This window comes from Falco punctatus (assembly GCF_963210335.1).
Source record: "Falco punctatus genome assembly, chromosome: 1".
Taxonomy (NCBI): domain Eukaryota; kingdom Metazoa; phylum Chordata; class Aves; order Falconiformes; family Falconidae; genus Falco; species Falco punctatus.
Window position 1 is genome coordinate 27,232,512 of NC_137580.1, and position 26,726 is coordinate 27,259,237.

The window sequence follows — 26,726 nt, forward strand, 5'->3', positions numbered from 1 at the left end:
TCAAAATCTGAGATATGCCCGTTTTGGTGCATGACAATAGCCTATGTATCATAAGCAAAACCAGTGTCTGCCACCACCTACAGTTTGAAGTTCCCAAAAGCCAGTGATGGAAATGTGCCTTTGGAAAGATAGAAAAATGGAATGGAAGATTTTCTCCTAGCTCCTCCTTACATGAGCTAAAATTGAATGATTACTTACCTGTTTTTCTCCAACATGAACATGGTCCTTCTGTTTTTCTTCATACATGTTTCTCAAAACAGAGATAACCAACTCATTCTCTTTTTGATCATTTCTTGGTTTTAATTTCTTTAATTGGAAACAGCACAAGCACAATTATTATACATTTGTATAACAGCAAATATTTACTCTTTTCATTTTGTCACTGTCTATACATTGTTAATGTAAGAACAAGTTTAACATGGTTAATGCTACTACTCCAGTCCACCAGAGGACACCGGTGTCCCAGGCAAAGCCTCAACCAGCCACAGAAACAGGTGACCTCACTTCATACATGACAAAATTTACATGAAAGATAAAGGACAACTGTAGAGGTATCAAATTGCCACAAGCAAATACAGACTTTAAAAAATATTTTTGTAAAGAAAACCAAAACACTGTAATTCTGAGTTTTGTAGCACACATGAAGTACTGTCTTGCAGTTATGATTGCACAACCCTTCTAAAAATCATTCTCATTGGACATTTCATTTTTGGGGAAACGACATAGGTATTTTAAAAACTAGTGCACAAGGTGAACCTATTTGTAAGAGAATATGTTTTAAAAACAATTTATTATAGAATTTGATCCCAGAAATCTAACTTTTGAAAAGCATATGCTGTTTTAAGTCTATTGATGTAATGCAGAGGATACACTATGAATTAGCTAATGCCAAGGTAGCATGTCAGATTAATAAAAATATTCTTATTAAGACAGTTATCTAAAAATGCAAATCATGGTTATAACATACGGAGCTGTAAGAATTTATTCAGGCAGTCCAACTGAAAAAATTAGCCGAAAAAGACAGGCAGGAGAGACATACTTTACCCTTGGTTTTACCAAGTTAATTGTTTGCAGACTCTCACCAGAAGCAATTAACAGTTTCCTGTGACTACTAGAAGCTTTAGATCATTAAAATGTGTGCAGAATACTAAAAGGCAACAGTGCCAGCCAGCTGTTGTATACTAAGAAATCACCTAGCTCATGGAATCAGTTCCACAGAGTACCTTCCAAATTTGGTACTGGATGATAAACTGCCACATGGAAACATACAAAGAGACTGAAATCACTCAAGAGAGGAAGGAAACATTACTTTTTAAGAAGTCTGAAATTTCCTAATCTTCAGTAGTGTGCCAAGCCCAATGGCATTTCCTGCAATGTTCATAGTTTGTCTTAAATCCAGCTATGCTTTCCTCTGTGCTAAAATAACTTTCTATCTTCTGAATGAAATCCAAACTTTTTTTACTTAGTTTGACAACTATGAAGATTAGAATACATTTTAGGCAGGAAATTTCCTATCTGGGAATGTTACAATGATTTGTTTTGGTCAAAGTAACAGCTAAATGTTCTCACTGTACAAGTCACTACCTTCACCCACAAAAAAAAAAAAAAAATGTGCATTGTACCCAGTGAGAAGTCAACATTTTCCTAGAAAACAAGTAGTATTAGGGGAAAAAAATGAGTAAAATGAGCCATTTTCATCAAAACACACATTTTTAACAGGTCTAGAAAAATATACTGAAATTAAAGCACAAGGTGGTTAAAAGTCTGTTAAGTAAAGATATTAATAACTCGTTAAAAAATGAAAATAACTTTGGTGTTTCACAGTGATGTTAGCAAAAAAAAAAAAATCAACTGCTTTAAAATCTTGTAGGAAACAAAGAGCTTACCTTAACCTCTTCAAAAACAGAGGCCTGCTCCTGGTTATTTAGTGTTGTAAGATGCTTTTGTAGTTCTAGTTTAGTCTTAGAAGGGTGTAACCCTACCAAGAGGAACAAAAAAGAACAAATCACAGGGTCAAATTTGTCAGAATTAATCAGTCTCATAACTATGCGCACAATTTAATCCAAAGCTCTTCAGTTATTTGAGCTGATGCACTGCACTGATTTCATAACAGGGCATTAGAAAGAACTCTAGGTTAATTTAAAGCTACTACTGAACTCATGTCTTTAAAATGAGGGACACGAACTCTGCAACAAGGAGATTTACTCAGCACAGACCAGGATTATACTCTCATCTGAAGATTCCATTATCACACAAGACAAAACAAACCCACAATCTACTGCATTTTAGCATACTACTTTGTTGGGTGTTTTATGCAGTACTGCTTGGATTTTGCTTGTGGTATAAATATAATTTCCATTGATTTCCTTCAATTTGTATGCCATGGCCTCTTCTGAAAAAGAGTAAATTTATTCCACGTTAGCGAAGTTCTTGCTTTGTCTCCTAATGAAAAATACTGATAGTCTAAAGCAGACTACCCTCTCATTCAGATTATTTTTTTCTGTTCTCATCCTGGATTAAATGCCTTTCCTCTATTTTCTGTGAAAAACCAGCAAACAGTAGTTTGTACTTCATTTTCTGATCATGGCATTTCTCCTCCAGAACCACATGATATGATTAACTAGATGGCATGATTCAAGGCATTAAAAATCATTTGCCTTTAAGAAATTTCTCAAAAATCATAGCTAGCTGAAGACCAAAACAGAGTGAAAAGTAGTTCTGGAAGTTCTCCAGTTTCATCAAATTAATACTGGATAGGTTTTAGTCCAACAAGCTACTGTCATGTGATCTGACAAGCTGCTGTTGCCCTTTATTCACCCCAGACATCACTTAAATGAACAAAACTTAACTGCAAAACTTGCTGAAATGCAAAGATTTTTTTTGTCTTGGAACTCATTTTCTGGGCAACAACTACAATTCTAACTGCTGTATTTTCATGAAGGAGCATAGATCAACATGCACAAACATGTAGTTCATGTCTAGTGGTGGTGTAATGCATTACCTAAGTGGATTCAATAGGACAGCAGGTCATAGCTATTGCAGCATATATTCTTGAGAAGTTCCGTAACTACAGTGCTCTGTGTTTATTGGTTAATAGAGTCAAGCTAGCTGCAATTTAGTAATACTTAAGACTCTTAATTAACTTTCAAAAATTCAACTAAAGTACAAGAAAGAAGCTTAACTTTTACTACCTGACAGATGACATTGCAGTCCTCTACATAAAAAGACTTCCAACCGTCCATCCCAAATCCCAAGCTCTTTTTAAGCATTCATTCCCTTAGAGTTTCACATTTAAGACTGTCCCCCAATAAAATCATTAGAAAATATATTTGACTAGAAAGTTCTTTAAACCTCACCTTCTATCTTTTCACAGAGTTTATGCAAGCTTTGCATAGGGCATCCTTCACAGAGCTGGGGCTGTGCCTTGGAAGTTTGTTGCACAGCAGCTACAGTGAAAGCCTGTTTCAGTGTCATCATGATTTCATCAACCTGAAAAGAATAAAGCGAAAAAGAACAGAATTTCACTCCTCCACTGAGCTTCTGTTTTCCTTAACACAAGCACAACAGTCTTAAAATGATACTGCTGGTTGTTTGGGAATGTGCTTACCATTAAAAAGAAAAGCTGTTCCTGTGTCATTTCTGCCTAAGCAAGACAAAAGTCATCATGAAGTCTTACCTCTTCCAGGCCACCCAATTTTATTACTGTGGTCTAATAACAGATACTACCTCTATCTAGAAACCTTTTCTTGTCTGTGATAAAAAAGCTTACTGCAGTTGTGTGTGACTCACTGGCCTGACCCAGAGCACAGTAGTGTAGTCCTGATTTTCTCAATAGGTACATTATAAAACACCCCTTCTTCCAAAAAAGGAGGCATATGGTCTAACTTAGTTTGTGCAATGAAAGGAAGTTTTATTGTATTTTAAGGGGGGGTTTAACTTCCGCCTTCAAAACAAATTTAAAGTTCCTTTGCAGACTGCTATTTTAGTCACATTTTTAAAAGAATTATATTTCTGAATGGAGAGGTTTTAAAGACATCCGGCAAAATATAGAGCATGGAGCAACAGAAGACTTTTAGGGCCTAATATTCCATTAGGCTCTTCTTTCCTTTCACTTACCAGTGCTTCATCTGTACACTGAAACACGTAGCAAACGAAGTGGAAGCCTCCATTTTCTGAAGACTCTCTGCAGATGAACCCAAAGTGATCCACATGTCTAATTCCCTACCACAAAAATAACAGTAAAGAACCAGTCATATTTATTTTTAATGTTTTGTACCTGTATTTTTTCTAGTTAAAAAAGCATGAAAAGCCCAACAGCATTACAGATAGGTCACATATATCTTGTTCCAGCTACATTAAAGTCATCTGGCCATTAGAAATCTATTCTGTTACAGAATCTATGACTTCATCAAGCTTTTAAATTTGACTTAAGTTAGAGGTTGTTTATTGGTTTTGGGGTTATTTTTTAATGACTGAATTACAATAGATCCATTGGAAAACACAGGGATGAATACATGCTATTCAAGATGTATTTTACTCAATATTGGAAACAGCAGGGAAAAAAAGCTTGCTCTCTTTTTCTTCCCTTTTGCTAAAGCAGTCAACAATTGCTTTACATTTGTAAAAGCAAATCAAAGCAATAGTGCAAAATGGATAAACATTTTTTTTTCCATCTACAGAAAAGCTTGGCTAGTTAAAAAATGAAAATAGTTAAATATATTACTTAAAGATAACTCATGGAAGCATTTATTTCTCCAAAAACGCACGCAAATTGAGGCACAATCTACTTGCAACAGTAGATATACAGCACATCCTGGGAAAATGCTAAGGAGGTTTTTTAATTGCTGGGAGTTTTTTTCTTTCATGAAAAGACTTTCAGATGAATAGAGCTGGGTGATCCCAGCGCACATCTCCTCAGTGCACCATTCTTGATTAAAAAAGCCAAACAAACTTATGATGATGAATTATATGCAGTGGTAGAGCCTGTTTATAGAAATTCTGTTATATTCAGCACCTTTTTACTACCTTCTAGCTATCGTGGCACAACAATTATAGTAGGGTAAAGAGCAGCAATAAACTGCTGTATTAAAAATCAAAATGATAAGTCACAATAAATCAGAAATTTCAGTGAAATTTAGACAGTCTGAAGATGCCTAGCAGGACTTTTTTGTTGGTTCTTTTCCTTTTTAATACAGCAAGAATCACTGAATATTCTATTTGCCTTTTTATCATGAAGAAAACAGTTTTAGAAGCATTAAAAACCATAAAAAGAACACTTCTATAAAACAGAATGGCCAGGTGTCCCAAAAATGAACACATTATAGCATCAAATATGCTTAAGCAATCTGAACAATATTGTCTTATAATTCAAAATACTAACAAGAAACCTTCAGACCATGGCATCTGAATGAGGGAAAATAATTTAACATATATGGAGATACCTGGTTTGTTGGAGTGTGACAATTACACAGATAACAAAGTCTTTATTAGACAAACATCAGGCACTAATATGCCATGAGAACAAAAAGGTCAGAAGGACATTCAAATGATGTAAAACCTGCAGCTTCTCCAACTCTAGCTCCATTGGATGTCCAGGCTAAGCATTTTAGGAGGCAGCTATGTGATAAAGCAAGAACAGGTTGATGCAACCTGCAGACTTTCTCCCTCCTTCACCCACATTAGAGATGTATACAGAACGTGCTGAGCCCCCTCTCTAACCTCCCAGCCCATGTTTCTTCTTCTGAAAGATTATTTCTTCTCCTGACAACCCAACTGCTACAATGGAAGGAGCCCAGCTGGGATCATGGCCCTGCCCATGAAACTGCGAGGTACCAGGAGCTGGCAAATGCTCTTAGCTGTTTCAGATAAGCTAATTCAGATACTGCCCCAGGACCACATACTTCTTTCTGCCATTATAATAGCTCACTGATAGATTGGGCATTCTGGAAATTAAGTACTGATTCTGATTCTGATCTCCCCTCAAGAAAAGATTATTCAAGTTCTCTTATGATCATGATGAGTCCGTAAGAACATTCCATCAAGTCTTCTGTAATGTACATACTTAGGGGAAAAGCCCTCTCTACTCCAATACCAGTATTTGTCCAACTGACATAACATCTACCCAGTAGCAGCACATTCTTCAGACAGGAGGGAGGAATTAGAACCTCATTCCTACTGTTCTGAGGAGCACAACCATCTGCTGATCTTCAGGGCAAGTCACAAAGTCTACCTAACTAGTTCCTGCCTCAGGAGATGGCCTAAGGGAACATGGGGATAAAGATTTTTCTGTGATCAAGGAGTTCTCTTCAAAGCTCTTGATCTGACAGCATGCAAACTGCTTAAGTTTACTCCGAAACAAGCACTACACTGGTTTAATTCAAGGTGAATTTTTAGTTCAACTAGTGGGAACATCCATTCCTCAATAACTATAATTTTATTTATATAATTATAGTTCAGGTTAATTTCTCAGAGGTTTAACCTAAATTGATCTATAACAGGTTTTAAAGGAATTAAGTGTTCTCTAAGGACTCCATCTTAGTTTAATAAATTACATTCAGTTTCCCCATTCACTTAATCTGAATCAAATCTGGTACACAAACTAAATACAAGTAATGCCCCGCAAGACAGAGAACGGCTAATGAAAGACAAATCCCTGTATCATGACACTGGTTAGTTAACAAAAGCAACTGGTCTATGAAATGTCTTTATGAACAGTTGCTCAGCCTGTAGGTTGACAGCTGAGCAACTCTCCAAGGACCGTCCCCTGCTCCTGTACACAGGACCTGCCAGCAGTTAGTGCAGCTGCCCATATAGGAGTCCTGTAATTGCCCGAGCTGTCCCACGCCCTTGATGTGACCATGACTATTCTGCCCTCACACTGCTAAGCAGCTGCAGTAGCTGAGTGTGAATCATATGCCTGTGTAACCTATGCAATGCCATTACCACATCTTCACGTGTGTAAGTTGCATCTCTTTTGAAACATCACCACTCAAAATAAATCATTAGATACCCTCACATAATCCATGCAATATCTAAGTCAGAGCCACGAGAACAACAGGCAGGACAGGGAAGCAAACTCTGTGGCATAAGGAACAGGGATTAATAGTGAATGAAGGGGCTCTGAAACATGCTTACCCTCAGTGCATCAAGACACTACCTCTGCATGGCAGAGGGTTGTCTTCTTTACATACATGCAACAAATAATCTTGAAAAAAATGTATTTTTGAAGCATTTTTCAGATAACTCTTACATATTGTTTTCTCCTTTCATTATCACTTCTTGAAAAATATGGTTCAAGGAATCCCAGGTTTGCACAACTGTGAATCACGCCCGCTGAAATCTCAAACCAGAACGGACGAGGGTGTTCCTTCTAGCTCCTAATATTCATCCACTGCACACAGAAGTGAGTTTTTATCTCAGAAATTAAAATGCAAAGCATGAGAAAAGACTGACGGTTTCACAGAATTACTGATTAACAAGCAACTTGTCAATAGCAATTACTGAAATTGCTGGGGTGAGAATCCATTTGAAATCCTAGGAGAGAGAAGTACTTGAGCATTCACAAGTGAAGACTATTTAAACAAACAAACAAAAAAAAGAATACACTGCAACCTTACCTGAGAACAAAAGGATATTTCTTTAAAGCTTTTTTCAATTGCTACTTTTTTTGTGTCAGGACTGATAAGGTAAACTTCAGACTGGCCAATCTAAAAAGAACAAAATAAATAACAAGATAATAACAAGTAACATTACATTTCATTTTGTCATGCTATAAAAATGCTTCCTGGACATAAATCTCAACATTTTTTCTACCTGTATATTTAGACCAATTAGTGTATTACTAAGACAAAAAGAGAGAATACTGAAGCCACATTGATCTGGCATTCAGATCTCTGCACATCACTGAACCAAGATTTAGTTTCACATTTGAGACAAGAGACTGAGAATAGTGTTTAATTAGATGAGAGTAATATTATACCACAAGTAACTTTGCACTGAGGAAATATACTACCTTTTCTTATTTTCTGCAGTCTTGGCATATACTACATTCCTACAAGCTACTTAATGAAATTGTCCTAAAATTTAAATCCAAGTGTATGCCTCTACCTGTATTCCACCTAAGTCTTTTTTAGAGTTTTATTTAAGATACACATAGCATTTAATTTAAAGGCTTTAACTCAGATGAGCTTACTGCAGTATATTTTCTAACCTGATTTAATCTGTAGGCCATTTCTACAGCAGCAAACCAAAAGCTGATGCTAACTTTTGATAGGCAAAGGGCATTTTTACAATGAAACTATTGTTTTAAATTTTTCAGCCTCTGACAACATCTTTGAAACATTTTAACAGATAAAATTTAAATTCCTCATAGTTTCTAGCACATCAGAGAGTCTGCTAAGGACAAATCTCTTCTTATCAGATTTTAGGGAAGATGGATGGAATCTGGATCCATTCATGAGCAAACATTAGACAAACCTGCTGAAGCTTCAACCACCAACAAATCCCATAAGATGCACATAAAAATGTCAGCAGCACCAATATACCAGTAATTTAAGGAAGGGGGAAGGGGTGAATCCTGCGTGTGAATGATCAAGTGAGAGGTGTCACCTCTGTGTATCTGAAAATGGTCCTGTGCATTCACTTTCCACCTTTTCTTTCACTTCAACCAGTCACAATGATTCTCCACAACCCCCTGCTCATTTCCTCGTATTGTCCCCAGGGCTGACTTTGCACATGTTCATGTGGTTATTCCTTCCAACACCTACTAAGCAGCCTGCTCTGGTTCACTGCTGCCTTCCCCTCCCTGCAGCAAGAGGCTCCTTCTTAGCTCAGCCCCACACACTCCTTTCACACTAGGTCCCTAGGGCAGCAGGGATCATTTGAAGCCAACTGAACAAGGGAAAAAAACAATACCAAAACAACCACTCCCACCCCCTACCCCAAATACAATCAGGAGAAAAGCCTATAAAAACCCCCAAAATCCTAAGAAGCTGGCTAGGAAAGCAGTTCTTCAGAAAGAGGTACCAAAATCAAGACTGTCTGAGCCAGGTGAGGAGAGTCCGCAGCTAACTCATCTGAATATTTTTCACACCTCACACAGCAAGCAACCTCTGCTGCCATCCTGGGGCAAAGTCAAGTAAGAACTTGAACTGAGAAAATACAAACAAATTTTTTTCCTCTGGATATGAAGTTACTTTTAAGCATTTCATATGTAGCTACAAACAAATTGATAGGCAAAGTTGAAGACCTGTGCGTGCTGCATACATACCATTCCTCAGAACCTGCTGAACATGGGGGATGGCTAACCAACAAACTCAGCTCTGCTACAAGCTGCTAGCACAAACCAGTTACTTCACTTCCTTATATTCAGCTGAATTTTCACTTGCTGAATGGCAAAAGAATACAACTGTGCATACTAACCAATATTTTCCCAGGCAAAAAACAACCCAAGACAGAAAGCCAAACAAACAGAACCCCACAATTTGGAAATGAGCCTGTCAGCAGGTGACTGACGTTATATTCAGGCTGAAGCTGCATGTGTTTTTGAAAATTATTGCATCTATTTGATATAAATTAAAAATGCACTCACTGGAGTCAGAGGATGTGGACTTGAGCAGTCCCTCTGTAACCTCCCTGTCTCTAAAATATATGCCATGAATTAATAATGGAGTCAGAATTTGTTTAAAAATCAGTCATTTCTATAAAGGGCATCTATATTTTCTGTGTGAAATACATGCTCAGGGAAGAGGGTAAATTGTTTTTATTGGGGCACAAGATATATCTCCACCTTCTTCCACTTCCCTCTCTTGATGTCAGCCTGTTTCTAAAAAAACTTTTGTTTAAAATCTGGTATAGCTAACTACACCTCTTTCTGTGTGTTACTTTTTACACTTTGGCAATCCTTAAAGCAGCACTTCTCTTCCCCCCCCCCGCCCCCTCCAAAAAAAACCAAACCACCTGCTGTAACTGCACCTACTCTACTCTGTTACTGTCCTTAAAAACTCCCAGCCCAAACAGCAGCTGACAGATCCAAGATTCCAAGATGACCTTATGATAGCCAGCCATCGCAGTATCAGCTCCAGGTTTGCATTATGTTCATAAGATACAAGATACATAACATATCTTATATAACTTGTCTATCATGAGGATTACAAAAGGAGCAAATAACACATTCCTTACTTGCTTCTCAGGTCTTGAAAAATACTTTTCCTGCTCACCTATCAAGGCAAGCGCATGGCTAACCACACAAAAGCAGAACAGCATTGGAGACAGGTGTGGAGTAGCCTAGGAAGTTACTACACTACTCCATCATTACACAGGCATGTTGGCAGCAGGAACACCTTTATGAATTACACTGCTTAACATGGGATATTAAGACTACTAGCCCCCAGTCATGGTTTGATCCATCTGCTCTAGTTACAGGTAACTCATTCACCTGGAAATGTATTTCTGCTGTTAGTAGCTAGAGTAATTGTATGCACCATTTTGCAATTGTATAACTACCTACAAACTAGCTGCAGCTTTCTAAAAGCTGTCTTCAGAATCTGAAAGTTTCATGTAGTGCTGTTTTAAACTATTTTAAAAAAAACTTATTTTGACTATATAAAACAATTTACACTGACTGGTAATGCTTTTGAGAGAAACAAGCAAGTTTAAATTAAGCTCTGGTAATTGCAATTAAGTTATTAAAGAAGTAACTGTCGTCTGTCAGAACATCTGCTTTGGTGTTTGCCACTCCAAACTCCAAGATGTGAAAATGTCACCATGAGCTGCAAATCTTGCTTTACCGTAAACAACATCGTCCGGTTTTCTGCAATGTCTGTTGGCTGCACAACACTGTGTCCATAGATAAGTTGACTTTTTAGGTTCAGTGAAATTGCATCTTCTTCAAAGGACCTGACAAAGCTGTTACTTCTATGGCTTCCCTCTTGCAAATCCTTCTTAAAAGCAAAGGAACGAAGCCCAGGCTGAGAAAAGGATTTCCTAATTGGCCTTTTCTCCTCCTCTTCACTGACCAAGGGCTGGAAGACAGACCGAAATTTGTTGCTGAAAGAGAAGCCTCCAAAGTTATTGGCAGTTTCATGTTGTTGGGATGACGAGTTGAAATCTGATTTTTTTGTACAACTTGCACGATTAAATTTCTCAATGCATTCATCTATAAGTGCTGGAGGTGCATTTTTATGTGCTACTGTCACTCGTCCACAGAACAGCACCTCAAACTTTTTGGCAAAAGGGTCTTCAACATCTGAGAGATTATTCTGAAACTCTTCTTGACGAGCAATTTTCCCCGCTTGTCGAATAGAGCTTATAATCTCAGGCACCTACAGGAGGGGGAAAAAAATTACGCAACATTAGCATTGATGCTTTATGACAAACAAGTTGCAATACTTGAGACGCTCCCTGCTGTTACTTTTCTGGAATGGCTAATTTGGTTTTGTTTTCCAAAAGACCAGTTGAAGTGATCTTGTATTTGTCAACAGACATATTTTAAAACTTAAACACTGACTAGATGAATTGTTCATTTTTCTCCCGGTCAGGAGGTCACCACGAGATTCACCTCTTGTAATGCTCTGTGTTTTCAGTAAAAGTTTTGCACCTGAAGGAACCAGTATAACATGACAAATTCAAACTCACAATGAAAGGTAAAAATACTTCAGAGAGCATGAGAGGAGCCATAGACTAATTGGGAAAGTTATTTACCTCTGTTATTTTTCACTCCATTCGCTCACTCAACATTCATGTCATGCAGATTAAGAGGCCTCTTGCAAATTTGCTTTCACCTTCATAATAGCATATTACTTTATGGCAGTTTAGGGTTCTTTTAACTGTAAATAACTCTGTTTTTTTAAAAAACACATTCATTATTGTAGATATTCATTTTTACTCTAGCATCCTAGATGACACTCAAATAATATTGCTTCCACATACAGTATCACTTGCAGGGCATCTGTATGAGAGAAGAGTCTGCTGCAGCCCACAGATGTTGCAACTATAAACAAAACCCGAACTGCTATCTGATATACTTTAACAGTGAACAGTCACAGTTTCTGATACGGTTAAAGCGTAGGAAGATGCATATGCTATCTGCTAAGCTGCTGCAAGGTGGATGCTTGATTACATCCCACTGCTTTGACCGGCCTGGGGGATTAAGTCTCTTTTGCAGCCTGTGCTGCTGCCGTTAACAAATGCAGGGTCACCATCTATGATTACAACAGATAATTCTGCCAACTTTTTAATTTCCCCAAATTACTTTGGGAAAAATCCCTGCTAAGTGCGCCAGTTTCCTGGCAAAACAGATTTGTTCTGGTAAGCATCAATTGGAGCTTGCTTACTTACAAATACTTGGTTGCAGATAGCACAGAAAGAAGTCTGGGAGCAGCAGACTAAAACAGCAGCCCAGAAGAACCATCTTCCCTATGAGAAAAGGCATTCCTAAACCTAAAGAATGCTTCGGAGACATGACCTCTGTCTTTTTCAGACATGTCCATGGTTATGTAATGCTTAAACATAATGCAGTAATGTACATAAACCAATGCAGGAAACAGCAAAGGACTTAGAGGAGAAAAAAAAGCTTGAACAGTGAAAAATGAACGGTTATACTCTGGGCGCTCATAAAGACCTCAGTAGAATTCTTTTATAGACCTGGAAACACAGATACATAGATACGGATATAAGGGTTGATAGATAGATATACATACACATGCATATAGCTAGTGAATTTAAGACAATACGTAACAGATTACAAAATAAGTAAGACATTTCAGGAAGCATTACTTCACCCTTGAGCGCAAGGCATGAGTCATCAGCTGCTCACTCAGCAGACAATGGGGGAGAGGAAAGAAAAGCAGGGTCATGAGTTCAGAAGTCTGTCCTCAGCTACGTCATGAACCAGTGGGAAAGCCTTGGGGTAAGGCAGCTTCACATCTAACTTTTTACTCGTATACAAGAATGTAAGGGTATAACAAAACTTTATTACCTTAAACGATATGCATTTCCTCCACAGTGAGCTCAAAGATCACCTCAGTTTTATTAACCTAATACTCCTTCAAAGAACCAATTTTTAGTCGCATAACCCATCAGAATGACACTGAAAATTAAAACTTTGTTCTAGCCATATTTCAAGCTGCAACTGCTTTAGCATTTTCTAATAAACATGTTTTACTCTTGTGGGAGTGTCTGGACTCACCAGCCACAGACAGTTTTACTTCTGATTTGCCCAGAATACACACAGAAATGTGCAATCCTACCGCTGCTTTTGCTGAGGCTACAGGGGTGACAGCAAAGGAAGGAGGTATTTTCTGGAAAATGTTCACTTCGTTAAAGCCAGGAACATCAGCTCTCACCCAGATGAAGAGCACGGCTATCTCAACCAGGGTTAAGCTCCCCCAGCACCACCCATGCTGAAGACTATAAGGAGAATTTCCAGCAGTGCAGGTGCTGCAAAGGTTACAGCTGAGCTAAAGCTCAGACAAAGGCATTAGGGATCCATCATACGTGTGCAGTTACTGCGTTAGATTTTGTCAATGTTTATCATCACCACACACTTGGACATTGACACAATTGCTATTCAGCAGTGGCTGGACTTTATAAACAGACAGTAGTTAGGAGGAAGACTCTACATCACACCGAATGACATTGCAGTAGTTAATAAATGTCATGTTTGAGGAGACCTAGCAGGCCTGTTGAACCAAGGGGAGTATTTAATTATTTATTTTCACACATGCTAAGGCTTGAATTATGTCCTTTGTAAGTAACAGCTGGCTTCTGTGCTACACTTACTGAAAAACACTGACTCCCCTGTTCCTGCTTAGCAACCTAAAAAAAATTAACAGCCTGTTAATATAATTTTATTACTTCTGATTAGGCAACTGATAAGACTATTGCTCTAGCCGAAGCAGCAACACCACCTCACTTTCCTGTGACCTTTGTGTATGTTAAATATGAATCTTTTTTCATTAGTAAAGACAAGACGTCATGATGAATCAGAAAAAACAAAATACGTATTACCCTGGAACTGTTCTTGGCCTGGTCAAGATCTGTGCTCTTTTCATCTACCTGTACCATTCCAGGCCTTTTATGCATGTATCTAGAAATGAAGAATCCACATGCTCCTGTTGTGACCTCTGGCCCTGGCTCCCTCAGCAAACACACCTGGATGCTGAGTGCATGCAGATCAAGTAAACTTACTTATTACAAACAAAAGGAAAAAAAAAAACCCTGTAACTGTGAAATATAAATAAATATATTCGTTTTTTCAAATCATTAAAAAAACCCAATGTAGGCTTTATCCTGGCAAACGTTTATTAACCAAAGCTGGAACTTTTCCAGATTAAGCAGCATGCCACTGGGCAAACAGTAACCACATCTCTTGCAAACCTCCAGGAATTAATTAAGATATAAACTGAATCAGGTTTTATGGCTCTTTAATTTGTATCAACAACCAACAAGGATCAAATTGCTCCTGAATTACATTAATGTCTCTTGGAGTTTTTTAAAGGTTGTAGGGCTCTTTCTGAACATAAGAAAATGTCTTTTTTATTGTGAGGGTGGCCATGTGCTGGCATGGGTTGCCCAGAGAGGTTGCAGTCTCCATCCTTGTATGCAAACTCTGACTGGACATGGCCGTGAGTAACCTGCTGCAGGACCCAGAGGTCCCATCCTGTCTCTGCTTGGTGACTTAGATACCAACATCTCCTATACAGACCTATAGGTAATTATGCCTACTAATCTGAATTTGCTAAGACAGTGAAGGAGGACTGTTGCACACATGTATGACTTCTTCCTACCGCACAAATTCTCTTTTCTAACATACTTCTATTCTTAAGTGTTTTCTGACTTCTCAGTATGAAATATGTAATTAGTGGATAAAGTGTAATCAGAAAAACAACTGCTGCTGAGCTAAAATTATTTCCCTAAACCCACAAAACTAAGTACAGAACAACAGCATAAGCAATGATGAAATTTTACCAAACACAGAACATTACCTTCTCATCACTTACTCAGGGCCAAACAGAACGGGCAAACAGAAGACATAACTTAAATCTATTAGGAAGTTTTTGCATTTACAGTTTCTGAATTAGATACTCCACATCTGAAATAGATTTAGAAAAAGATGCATCTATAACTATTAAAGCTAACACTGGACTGTTGTGATTTTTCTTTAAATATATACCATGTTATTTCTGCTATGATACGAATGCTTATTTTGCAGAGACAAAGCAGGGAATTGAAACGCTAAGTATTCTTCTGCCTTGACTCTTGGGTACTCAAGCAAAACACAAACCAGCACCTAGAACCTCCTAATGCACATTAGTGTGTTACTACACAACAGCTACAGCTTCTACGCTGTGCACCAAATCATGAGAGAAGGCAGTAATTTTTAAGCACACACAGGTTTGCTGCATCTGAAGAAGAAACAACCAGAATTTACCCTGTAAGTTTACATACTAGCATGCAGTAAGATGTCTTTAGCCTGATAGTGGATTTGAGAAAGAGTGAGAAACTATTGTAATGACAAAAGCCCAGTAACAGCTGAATGCAACAGCTGCCTTTTGGTAAACAAGAGCAGACTAAAAAAAGATTCCCTGTTTCTTTAATACACAGTAGGTATGAAAGCAAAGCGTCCCACAGAAAAAGAACTGTTAGCACATCAACTCGCCAGGACCAGGGGGAAAAAAACCCACAAAAGTTGAATGATTTATGATTTTAGATGCTATGCATTGTTTATACCCACCGGTATAAACCTACCAGTTTATACCCACCAGTCCCTTCATAAGGCCTTAGGTCTGTGAAGGCCTCAAGCACAGGCTTAACTATTTCAAGGGAGCAGGTGGTTTTGTTTAATATAAGACAGACCTGTGTTGTCAGGAACTGGTCTAGAACAATAGACTCCAGAAATTCCTGGAGACTGAAAACCATCAGGGTCAGGTCTTGAGAGACCTCAGAAGGTCTCATGCCACCCCAGCTGGAATACAGCCTTAAAATTCTTTCACAAAGCTCTTGAAACAAGTTGATATTTTGATTGAGTTTTGCCTGCCTACTCAAGTATGAGCAGACATCGGAATTATTAAGTGCTTTTATTTGCCTTTTTTTCTCACCATAGCAGCCTCAATAAAATAGCCTCAAGAAGTCTAACATACCGTTTGCTATTAATACCCTTCCTTTATTTCACTAAAGAGTGCTGATACAGGAAAAATAGGGTCCACAGCTGTGTATCTTGGGAGAAGCCATCTAGTTGTACCAGGGCAGATGGCAATATTTTTGTCACCCATAAGATATTACAATCATGGAATACTTCGTAAAAGTAGTAGAACAGAAGAAAGGAAAACTATTTTTGATATATACAGAACGTAGATAAAAAGATGATACAGCAAAGCATTTTTTTGCATTTTTAAAAGACCATAAAATTTTTAATTTTGGTGGTTTGATATGTACTAAAAAGCAGTTGGTCTGCTTTCAGCACACTTATAGCAAAACAGCTGTGCAGTAATAAAACAGATCAACACTTCCTGTCCTTATCACCTTATACCCATGCTAGTGGTCAACTGACTTTTTTTGAACAGGGTTCTCAATGGATTTAAAGTTTGGCATTTTAATTTCTAGATTTCACTAAGGATTATTTTTTTAAATCAAGATACTGCATAATTTCTCTTTTCAGAATCACAGAATAATTTAATTTGGATGTGGCCTTGACAGTGCAGTCCCCCACATAAAGCAAGGCAAACTTTCAAGTTAGATCCAAATTCAAACTTAGATGAGATGCTGGGAGTCACAATGAGCCGAGCTGCAAGTAAGCCCAGTGATGGGGACCCCACAACCTCCTCCTCTCCACCGGAAACCTACAGCTGACAGAGAAAGGACAAGACACAATCAACTGAGATTTCTGTTGTGAGGAGTGTGGCCCACTAGTTTAACTAAAGAATGATCTAAAAAATTCTAGCACGAAACTAGTCTTTAGTATCTCACTGAAGTAAAAAGTTGTTTTAAAAGTGAAGAATCTCCTTATTCCTTGGCATTAGTAGAATTCAAGGTAGAAAAAAGGAACAAACTTTTCAAGCCAATTTCCATTTCAGTGAGACTTTTTATATTCAGGTCTTATCTCTAGTGTCTTCACAGGGTTCTTCCTTCTAATATCTTGTTTGGAGACTGCTCTACAGCTTCCTACACTGCGAACTTTCTCCAGTCATTAACTTCAATTCTCATTTACCACATTTTCACCCCTTGACTCCCAATCAACAGTTCTATGGAGTACTTTCATTATTAGCTTTCTTCCTTTGTTATTTGTTGACTTTTAGTCTGCCCACAAAGCCACTTTGAAACCAAGATTTAATTCACAGAAGTAGAAAGGTTATAGTTCCTCCAGTCCTTGGATGATGACCATCTTTTGCAAGTTCCTGTCAGTTTTTCCATACATAAGAATGCATGACGGGTAAAGCCAAAATGAGATTCTTACCAAGAGCTCCCTAAATACTTAAGATCGGTGGGTGCGTGGACAGACAGTTCACCTTTGCTCCATGACTTCACATCTCAATGCATATGATCTAAAACTTTACTGCTGTGTCCTCACTGCTCATAAAACAACTATGACCTGTGACACTCTCAGCAGCTTCACCATCAGTGCATGTCAGTCTAGCTCATTTTTCTCTACAGTACCTAAAATGCACTAGGTGTCTCATCTAACCAGGGAACTTGTGGATGTCTTTTGAGAAAGAAGAACAAGTCAGAGCACACCCAGAGGGCTGGGAGGGGTAGCCAGGCTAGCAGCCAGTGGGGCTAACCGCACTGCAGGTGTGCTGCTCAGGGAGGACTGTGAAACCAGACCTGCAAAGGCAAGACAGAGATTTTTATTCAACCTTGATAAGGGAAAGCTCAACGGCTGAATAGCATCACCATGGGCCTATGAAAGGAAAAGTGATCTTATGCGTGTCTACTTGTGGGCATGGTTTGCTTAGTTAGGTTTGAACGGGCATTATACAGAGGATAGGATAAGTGAGGGTGATGGGGCTAAGACAAACTGTCCCGGGATGTACATAAGAAGCTGATGAACAAGACTGCACTAAATTCAAAGGATATTCTGTATAGGGCAGAACAGAGTCACCTGTTTAAATCCAGTTCTTTTTGACTTGGAGCGTGGTGGATGAGTGACACTATTGTCCTCCGAGATGACTCTGACACAGTAAACACCGAGAGTGGAGCTCCATGTAGCCAACACATACTCTTACAGTTTACACATTATCATAAAAAGCCATAAAGGTGACTAGACTTCTCACATCCATCAAGTGCTGCCTCTACAAGGTTACTAAGTAGGGCAGATTGATGCCACGAATACTGTATGCCACTTTCACAGTATCACATTCCTTTTAATATTACAGACAAATCTCAGCTCAAGTACGTTCCTCATGACTCCTCAGCTGGAAGGAAAAGGTTACACTTTTTGCAAAGTCATGTGAGTTGGAGAGCACTCCATGCAATTTAAAGAGGCACAAAAAGATTTTATTTCCTTTCTGAAAAAAAAATAAAAATATTTGCAGAATCTGTTTATAGATTATCGTAAACAAGTTCAGAAATAGAACATAATTGTACTTGGTGTTCTAGTGAAGTTGGCCCGCTCTATTTTGCGGTGGTGCTTCCTCCCCGAGAGAGATGCATGATGTTGCTGATACACTTTAAAGGTTTTCTTTTACATGCTTTCAAGACATATCTTACTTGAAGCCCAAAATACAAAAAACCTGGCTACGTTCCATAAATAATCCACCATATCCCAGACTGCAGCTTACTTTTGAACCCCTCTCCATGAAAATGCATGATCAAAAACTAAAGTGCAGCTGATGGAAGGACTCCATGGGCTTTTAGTGGACCTCCAAATGCAACAGCACCTAACTGGCTCTGAAGGGAGTATTCCTGTAAAATCGACTTTTGGGAAGTCTACAACTATACTCTGCCCTTTATTTGGAGGGTTTATCACATGGTGTTCACTATTTCATTCTTCCCTAGCCCCCTTCTGTCCTTACGATACAAGCTATTTCTTTTCATCTTGTACTGCTTCATCAGCTCCTTCATTCAGTAACATAAACTTTTAAGCAGTGAATGTGAAATAAAGCTAGTCAACAGATATTTCAAATAGTGCATTAACATCTCCATAGCATTATCTTCTCCATCTTTTGTTTCAAAGTTTTCTTTTCACATGATTTCCCAAATTAGAACAGCACTTGAAGACATAACACCAGTTGCTGGTCACACCTGCAGGATTCCTGGCTCACATTTTACAAGTCACTATTGAACATGGAGGCAATACCTATGCAAAGTAATCGCTAGAAACATCTGTGCTCATTCCTTATCAACAGAGATTAAATCCCTTTTTTTGTTTTTTTTGGAGTGGAATTGCAAGCAGCTCCCTTCACAGGGTTGAGGCTGGCCTGTGGCTGAGTTAGAGACAATGGGGCAGGAAACAGAAGGAAGACTATTTTTACATAGTTATAAATGGAAAAAAGACAGCAATGGTGTTTGAAAGCTTTCAGGACAAGGGTGTTTTTTGTTGTTTTTGAGGGGGGATTTGTTTGTGGTTTTGGTTTTCTCTAAATTGAAAGGCAATAACAGGATTTAAAACAGGAAATGAGTTACCAAGAACATTTTTGGGAAGAGTTATTTATCAGATTGTATTCCATTTCTGCAATAGGAGACAGGCTCTCGCCTAGTCTCCTTTGCTTTCAGGTTTCTGTCACAGTTATGAAAACTGGTACAACTGGCAAAATCCTCCTCTCCTCAAAATTTATTTTGACATTTTCATGGCAAGGGGTGTGGAAGGTGGAAATCATCCTATGAATGCTTTTGATTGACATGATGAATAAGTTGGGTCTACTTGCAATAGAGTAAAAGACCATCTCTTACTCTGCAATATAGCAAGACTTCCTGAGGAAAGAGTGCTCCACAGTCCTCCTTAGAACTGCTGGGGAATGAGGCAGGTAGGGGTGCAGGGGGACAGAAGACATTTTTCATAGGAAGAATTTTACTCAAAACGTTAAACTTACAAAGGCCCCAAAGGAACTGGAGTGCAGAAGCTGATTAGCTTTTTCCAGCATTCTGCCTGACTAGTATAAAGTACCAGTGAACTGATTTGCTCATGGATGAGCTTGTATTTGCTGCTTTGTCATGTAATACTAGACTTCAGCTGCCTCAGGTCAACTCACCTTGACTTCCACTTAAGAAAAGCAGTTACTTAGTTCACCCGTTTCAGTCCTTTTTTGGATGTAAAACAAACGGTTGCTCATGTCTAGGGGCTTTCGGCTTCTCATCAGAAAGTCTAATGAGATTATTCAAACTTGTCAATTACCTAGATACTTCTATGAAATCCACTCCTGTAGTTGATACTAGTTTGTATTTATAGTTTTTTTCTAAAATACATTGTAACCCACCCAAAACAACAATGTATTTATTTCTGAAAATTAATTCCCTTTGAACACAAGATGTTTGCTGGCCTTTGATTCCTACAGGAATGGTCATCTTAGGAATATCTACACATTTTATGATACTGACATAGGTTAATTTAAAGTTTATTGATATTGATAACTATCAGGCATTCCTAATGTACAGCACATTCAATATAATGGAAGAGGAGGAAGAACAATACACCTAAAGAGCCCTCAACCTCTAGCAAGACTCTTATTACATAAGAAACATGTATAGAAATTGTTAATACCCTATAGAATTAGACTGTATTTTGTCACAGAAAGCTTACTGACTGCCTATGATTCACCATGGACTATTTACACTAAAACACTTATTACATAATTTGAATTAAACTATTCAGCTTTTTGTGAAGAAAAGGTTATGTTCTAACTCTCTTGGAAATTGTTACTAAACTGTTATCAAGGACAGTGCAAAACACATTGCTTTTCCTAGGATAATTTGCATTTGCTGGAACCTATCAGTGTGATGCTGTTGGACAGAAAAGGGAAGAGCAAGCTATTTACTCAAGACCCCCCTCCATTAAGGTACAGCCAGATCACACTAGGGGAGTTGCCAATTTCTTTTCCAAAGAGTCAAGGATCATTGTCCTGAAAAGTCAGTACTTCCAATCCTGCTGATGATAGATGAATTAGATCCTGCTTCCCTCCTGTTAAAAGATAAAGCTGTCTTAAAATTTTACAGTAAGTAAAAAGTTCAACTTTTCTGTATTCTGTTTTTCTTCTCACATCCAGATTTGACAAAACTATTGCAAGAAAAAAGAAATAGCTTAGGAAAAGATGCTTTTGTAGAGTGGTTATTCCATAAATCTTTACATCAGGTGCCTCTGAAAGTCACTGTAAGAAACTCAGTATGTCTGCACTAAGTACACAAGCACGCTAGAGAAGTGAAGAGAGAAAGTTAAACAGGTGGGACACTAGATACCTGAAATCATTATTTAACTGTGTATTCAGAGGAAGGCAATCAGTGTGTGCCATTCACTTACAGACTGCCTGCAAGACAGTGTTTCACTGCAAATGCCATCATGTATGGTAAGAACACATCAGTTGCAGAGCAGGGTTATAGACTATTCTATGTCTGGCAGTCCTGCAATACCATCCTACACAGCACTACTTCACTTGTTTGCGCTTTTGGTCATCTTAATCAGATCCCATTTCTTCATTTAAATGTTGGCATCTTCACTGGCTGTTCTCTCGTCACTCAGGGCAGCCCAGTGTGCTCCTTGTGTGGACAGTCAATAGCGAATTTGCATGTCCCAACACAAAATCCAAGATGTCACTGTCCTTTTTAGATAAAGCTGCACATTCAGTCCTAAATGGAGAAGAGTTGTCAAAACATAGGTAAGAGGTGCCATCAAGACAAACAGAGCTATGGGATCACTCCTGATAGCCAACCCAGAGCCAAGCCAAGGTGCCACCCTAGAAATACCTAAGAACAAAAAGCCAGAAGACAAGTTTCAGCAGTGCTTCCAGATTATGCAAGTGCCATGATGGTCCTCCCTACTGACAAAAATTCTCATGTTTATGCCCTGTACCAAATTCACAAAAGACCTACGTTGGCAGATCTCTAGATCTGCAGCCTGTGCCAACAACTTAATTTTGGTGATCTCAGTTCAGCCCTATTACCTGGCCTATGCAGGTGCTGCTAATTGATCTCAGAAACAATGCTCATCTAGGAAAACCCTATAACTAAACAGTAACAGCTGAAATTCATCCTTCTGTTCTTTCTCTATTAGCCATACTACACTATTACCAACATTTCTTTAAAGCTGCAGTCAGATCATTTACTTGCATAATCTGGTTTATTTAAATATATGCCATAACAGCAACCACTATCCAAGTCCCACATAATGCCTGAAAGGAGTTTGAGAATACTAATGATGCAATTGATGAACAACAGAAGAAGAAATTCATTTGCTTTCCTATGCCAGAAAGCAATGCAGGATTAAAAAAAAAAATAAAATAAATTCATTATAATCACAGCATGGAAAAGACAGAGTACCAGACTAATTGAAAATGGAAGATATTTTCAAGATTCTAAAGATATTTGCTAAAATAGTAATGATGTTCTTCCATCAGTACTGTCAGAGCAAGCTAGCTGTACTGATGGGAAACAAAAAATTGGAAATCACCAGACCTAGTCTCACTGCCCTCCCAAACAAAGTGTCTGCATGATTGTACACTATGTGGAGAACTGTAACCAATCAAAAAAGATACCAGTAAGAGCATATACAAAGACTTTCAATAATACACATTAGCCCATGATCAAGAACATTTCCTAAGCTCCTACCGTTTATTTGCATTACCACCTAACAGATACAAAATTTGATCCACATTGTAATTTATTCACACACAAAAATTCAGAATCTGTTCTCTTTTCAGAGTAATGAAATTGCTATTTTAAGCCTATCCAGTCTCTTCCAACAGTAAATTTTCCATTATTCTTTTTTGTTCTTCCACTGTCCCCAAGGCTAGGTTTCTTTAGAAAATGGTAAATTAGATGGACAACTACCAAACACTGAATTGCAGTGAAGCTGGACAGTTCATGCTGTCACACCCCTTTCAGAGTGATTGAATTCTGACCTTCACAATATTTCCAAAATATTCTATATTTAAACACTTAGTCACTGAGGAAACCCAAAAGGGAGTGGTGAGTATTCAACATTTCTAAAACACAGATGTCACAGACTTAGAGGATCTCCATGAGAAACTGGGGGGGGATACAAGGATGATGCACTATGGGACATACTAACAGACTAGCTGAAGGGAAGTAGTAATAAAAGAAGGAAAAAAGATTTCAAGGAAAGACTCCTTTTAATGCCAACTTCTTTCCCAAAAAAATTATGTCAGCACTAGGGACTGCTTGTATTTTGGCCACACCTCATATACAAGTGGACCGGGCCATTTTGTGTTGTTTTTTAAACATACGTGAAAGCATTATCAAATCTTTGGAAATACAAAAGAAAAAATGCTGTATGAATTATAACAAGCTATAAAAAAATAATTCTGTATATGATTCTGCACTTTATAAAAAAACCCCACTGCATCAGCTCCATGAACTGTGTTCATATGTGAAAGATCATTTTTCATAAGCCCACAAAAGTCAGCCTCTGATGACTGTATGTCAAATGGAAACGGCAATCGCTTCCACAGAATGATAAAACCTACAGGTTATATTCCAGCAGGACTCACCCAAAATCTGAAATTCCAGCACATATCTTTGGTTTGAGTTCCGGTAACTACCACCAGAGTTTTAAAGACAGCCCTCTTGTACATAGCCATCTGAAATTCCAAAGCATTTCTACAAATCTCCTTATCCATAGCTTGCATCTGAGTTGATTGGAAGCTATAAAGAGGTCCAAAGAAACAAAACCAGCATGAAACATTTAGTGTTAACCGTCCAAATTTCCATGACAACGGCTTCAGTGAGCTCACCTCACTGGTACTATAGCAGCAGACCAATGGTCCAGTAAACACAGAAAGAAAACTGTTAAGATCTAATAAAAGTAAAATATTTGGTTACAGATCTCCTTGAAATAAACACACAAAACCCAAAAAATGCTTGACTGAAAAAGAAAGGGGTTGTTTAGCTTAGCTCAGCTTTGCCATTTTCAGTACCTGGGGGGGTGAATGTGTAACTCTGTGCAAGTAGTCTCTTCTCCCCAAACCTGCAATTTCACAGGACATCTGCATCTGAAAATCCTGTTTGGTTACTGCATATCAAATGTTCCCTCTGGAAAAAATTTAAGTTTTTGATTACAGTGGTGATGCTGTAAAGGCACAAAGAGAAGCATTCTCATGTCCAAAGCCAGCAACTTTTGAGTTGGGAAGAAGCTGCCAGGTATTTCAGCCAAGATTAATTTTTGTTTTTCAAATGTGACCATCAACACGTGTGCTTACACGCACACTGCCCTGAGAACAGAAGGCAATACATGATTTTGCCCTCTCTTCAGCTAGTGACAGTCAGACGTCTAGGTTACGGAAACTCTGGACAACTTCTTCAGGCCTGAAGTTCTTGCAAAACAGTAGCCAAAAGGTCAAGATCCCAATAAAACAAAAATTCTCTGATGGGTCCCCCATCCCTTGCATCAGGGGCATCTACTGGAAAGCTGTATGCTGTTTGTCCAGTTTCTCTAAGTGGATTCTCAAGTATTATACAGGTGTGACTACTTCAGTATTTTAATTTGGACCAGGAGCATGTCTGAGAGTAGATTCTCCCAATCCACTTCTTGTGCAACGGACCACATTGTGGAGCTGTCTTAAGGTGCCTGAACTGACATCCATTTAAATAAAACTAAGCCTTCACTTTGTGGTGCATTTCACTGCAAAAAGGCATTCAGTTCACAGCACCAAATTAGGGCTAGTTCAAAGTAAAACCCACTTTCCTGAATGAGGTATACAACCTGACCTCAGCACCAGCCACTTCCCTTGAACTACCTGTTGCTGTATGCTACTTACTAATGGAGATGCAACCTACACGCGATTTCATCCAGACTAATAACTGCAGCTTTCACATACCTCACCAGCTGATCTGGGAATATTGGCCTCGCTTTTGGGGAGCTTGCAGGGACAAGAGAAAAGTGGTAGCAGAAACCCAGCTGTTAATGCTCTAGTCCACCTTGACAGGGTAAAGGTGTCTGAACCCTCCCCCTTGCTTTTCAGTAAGCAAACTGTGTTTTTCAGAAAGATTTTACTTTAAATCTCTCTTATTAGAATTTTTTATCTATGCATTAATTCATCTCAGGATTTGCTATTGTAATTTGGTTTAAAAGTAAGACTAAGTGAAAACAATTCATATAGAACTAAGTACAAATAATATCAGTGATAAGACCAATACACTGTGGTTAACATCATTCTTTGCCTCAGCTTCTGCTCTCAAAGTTACAGCTCCTTTTCCCAGCTCTACTGCCTCACATCCCCATACAAATTAGTAAGCAAGCTCCTATTTGGGCACATCTCTTGACATATTTTGTATATCTTTACTGATATGTAAAAAACTAACAGAACTGAGGCTGAGATATTTTTTTCCTCAGTCATTGCCATCCATGAGTACTTCAGCTTGAAGAGCTGAGCTGTAAAGGCTTATAATAATAATAATAATAATAAAAAGTATAGCCAAACTGCAATTCCATTAACAGTGTTTCTATTGAAGGTTTACTTGCCAAGTCACTAGTCAACCTCTGTACACCATACACAACCACAGCTCCTTCAACTTTAATAAGTCTTTTAAACTATTTTGTTTTAAAATCTTAGGTATTTATTAGCTGGCACAGCAAAAATGTTCCAACATCTCCTTAAAGCAGAGGTTTCTCAGAAATGTTGCAGCTTCTATGTTCAGGATGATGGGAAATTACAAGCGAATTGCCTTGCAGCTCTGTGAGCTGATCTCTGAGGAAAGAGGTGCTTTGCCCAACTTTTCCCTTAAAGATACTTCTACTTGGGGAACCCAGAGCCCAAACCGCTGCTTTTGTGTTCTCAGAAACAACTCTAGTGCACATAAAAGACTGCTTCATTATAGCAGTCTTCCAAAAAAGCAGGCTATGATGTGAAACAGTGTTTTAAATCATCAAATGTAAAGCAAATAAAGTTAAACTGCAGTGTCGTGTGTCTCTGTGTGTGCTATGATGTGAAACAGTATTTTAAATCATAAAATGTAAAGCAAATAAAGTCAAACTGCAGTGCTGCATGTGTGTGTGTGTCTATATATATATATGTATGGCAAACCCCCAAACAAACCCTTAGTTGCACCACCACCCATCTCTGATGGGACCTAGAGTTTTCTCTGATCCTTCAGGATTTACTAATATTTTTTATATTGTTTGATACAAAATATGTTAACCACATGAAAACAGTGGTTTTTCAGCAAAGGAAAGCAGTTTTTGACTGGAGCCTGAAAGTTCTGTTTTGAATTGCAGAGGGCAGGACCTGTACAAAACAGCAAGCTCAGCTACCTCACTGGGCTTGGCTCGTTAAATCTGAAGGTCAATATGAACCTGAAAGTAGATACTCATAAGAAATTAATTCAGACAAGCATAAATGATTCAAGAGAAAAACCTTGGTAAGCTGCAACCTACATGGCCAGGAATTTTACTATGGAAAGCCCTACTCCTTATTAGGGCACCCATAATGTACCTTACAAATGCAGAGGACACTGCCCTACTACATCTGCACAGCCACATAAAAGCCGTGTAAGCCGGATCATATTCTGGCCCTCTCCCATCGCATCAGAGACGTCTAAGCAAAGCGGGTGCAATTCAGGCCTGG

The 26,726-nt window shown here is 38.4% G+C and overlaps 1 protein-coding gene across 7 annotated transcripts in view; it reads right to left on the reverse strand.

Moving 5' to 3' along the window:
- Positions 1-26,726, reverse strand: part of TBC1D1 (TBC1 domain family member 1) — a 113,311-nt gene that overhangs the window by 50,481 nt on the left and 36,104 nt on the right. For all 7 annotated transcript variants that reach the window (XM_080397092.1, XM_080397094.1, XM_080397093.1 and 4 more), the window contains 6 exons: positions 10,788-11,321; positions 7,617-7,706; positions 4,117-4,221; positions 3,357-3,489; positions 1,887-1,978; positions 199-306 (listed from right to left, as the gene is read on the reverse strand). In XM_080397092.1, coding sequence (XP_080253218.1) covers positions 199-306; positions 1,887-1,978; positions 3,357-3,489; positions 4,117-4,221; positions 7,617-7,706; positions 10,788-11,321 — 1,062 coding nt within the window. The remainder of the gene's footprint in view (positions 1-198; positions 307-1,886; positions 1,979-3,356; positions 3,490-4,116; positions 4,222-7,616; positions 7,707-10,787; positions 11,322-26,726) is intronic.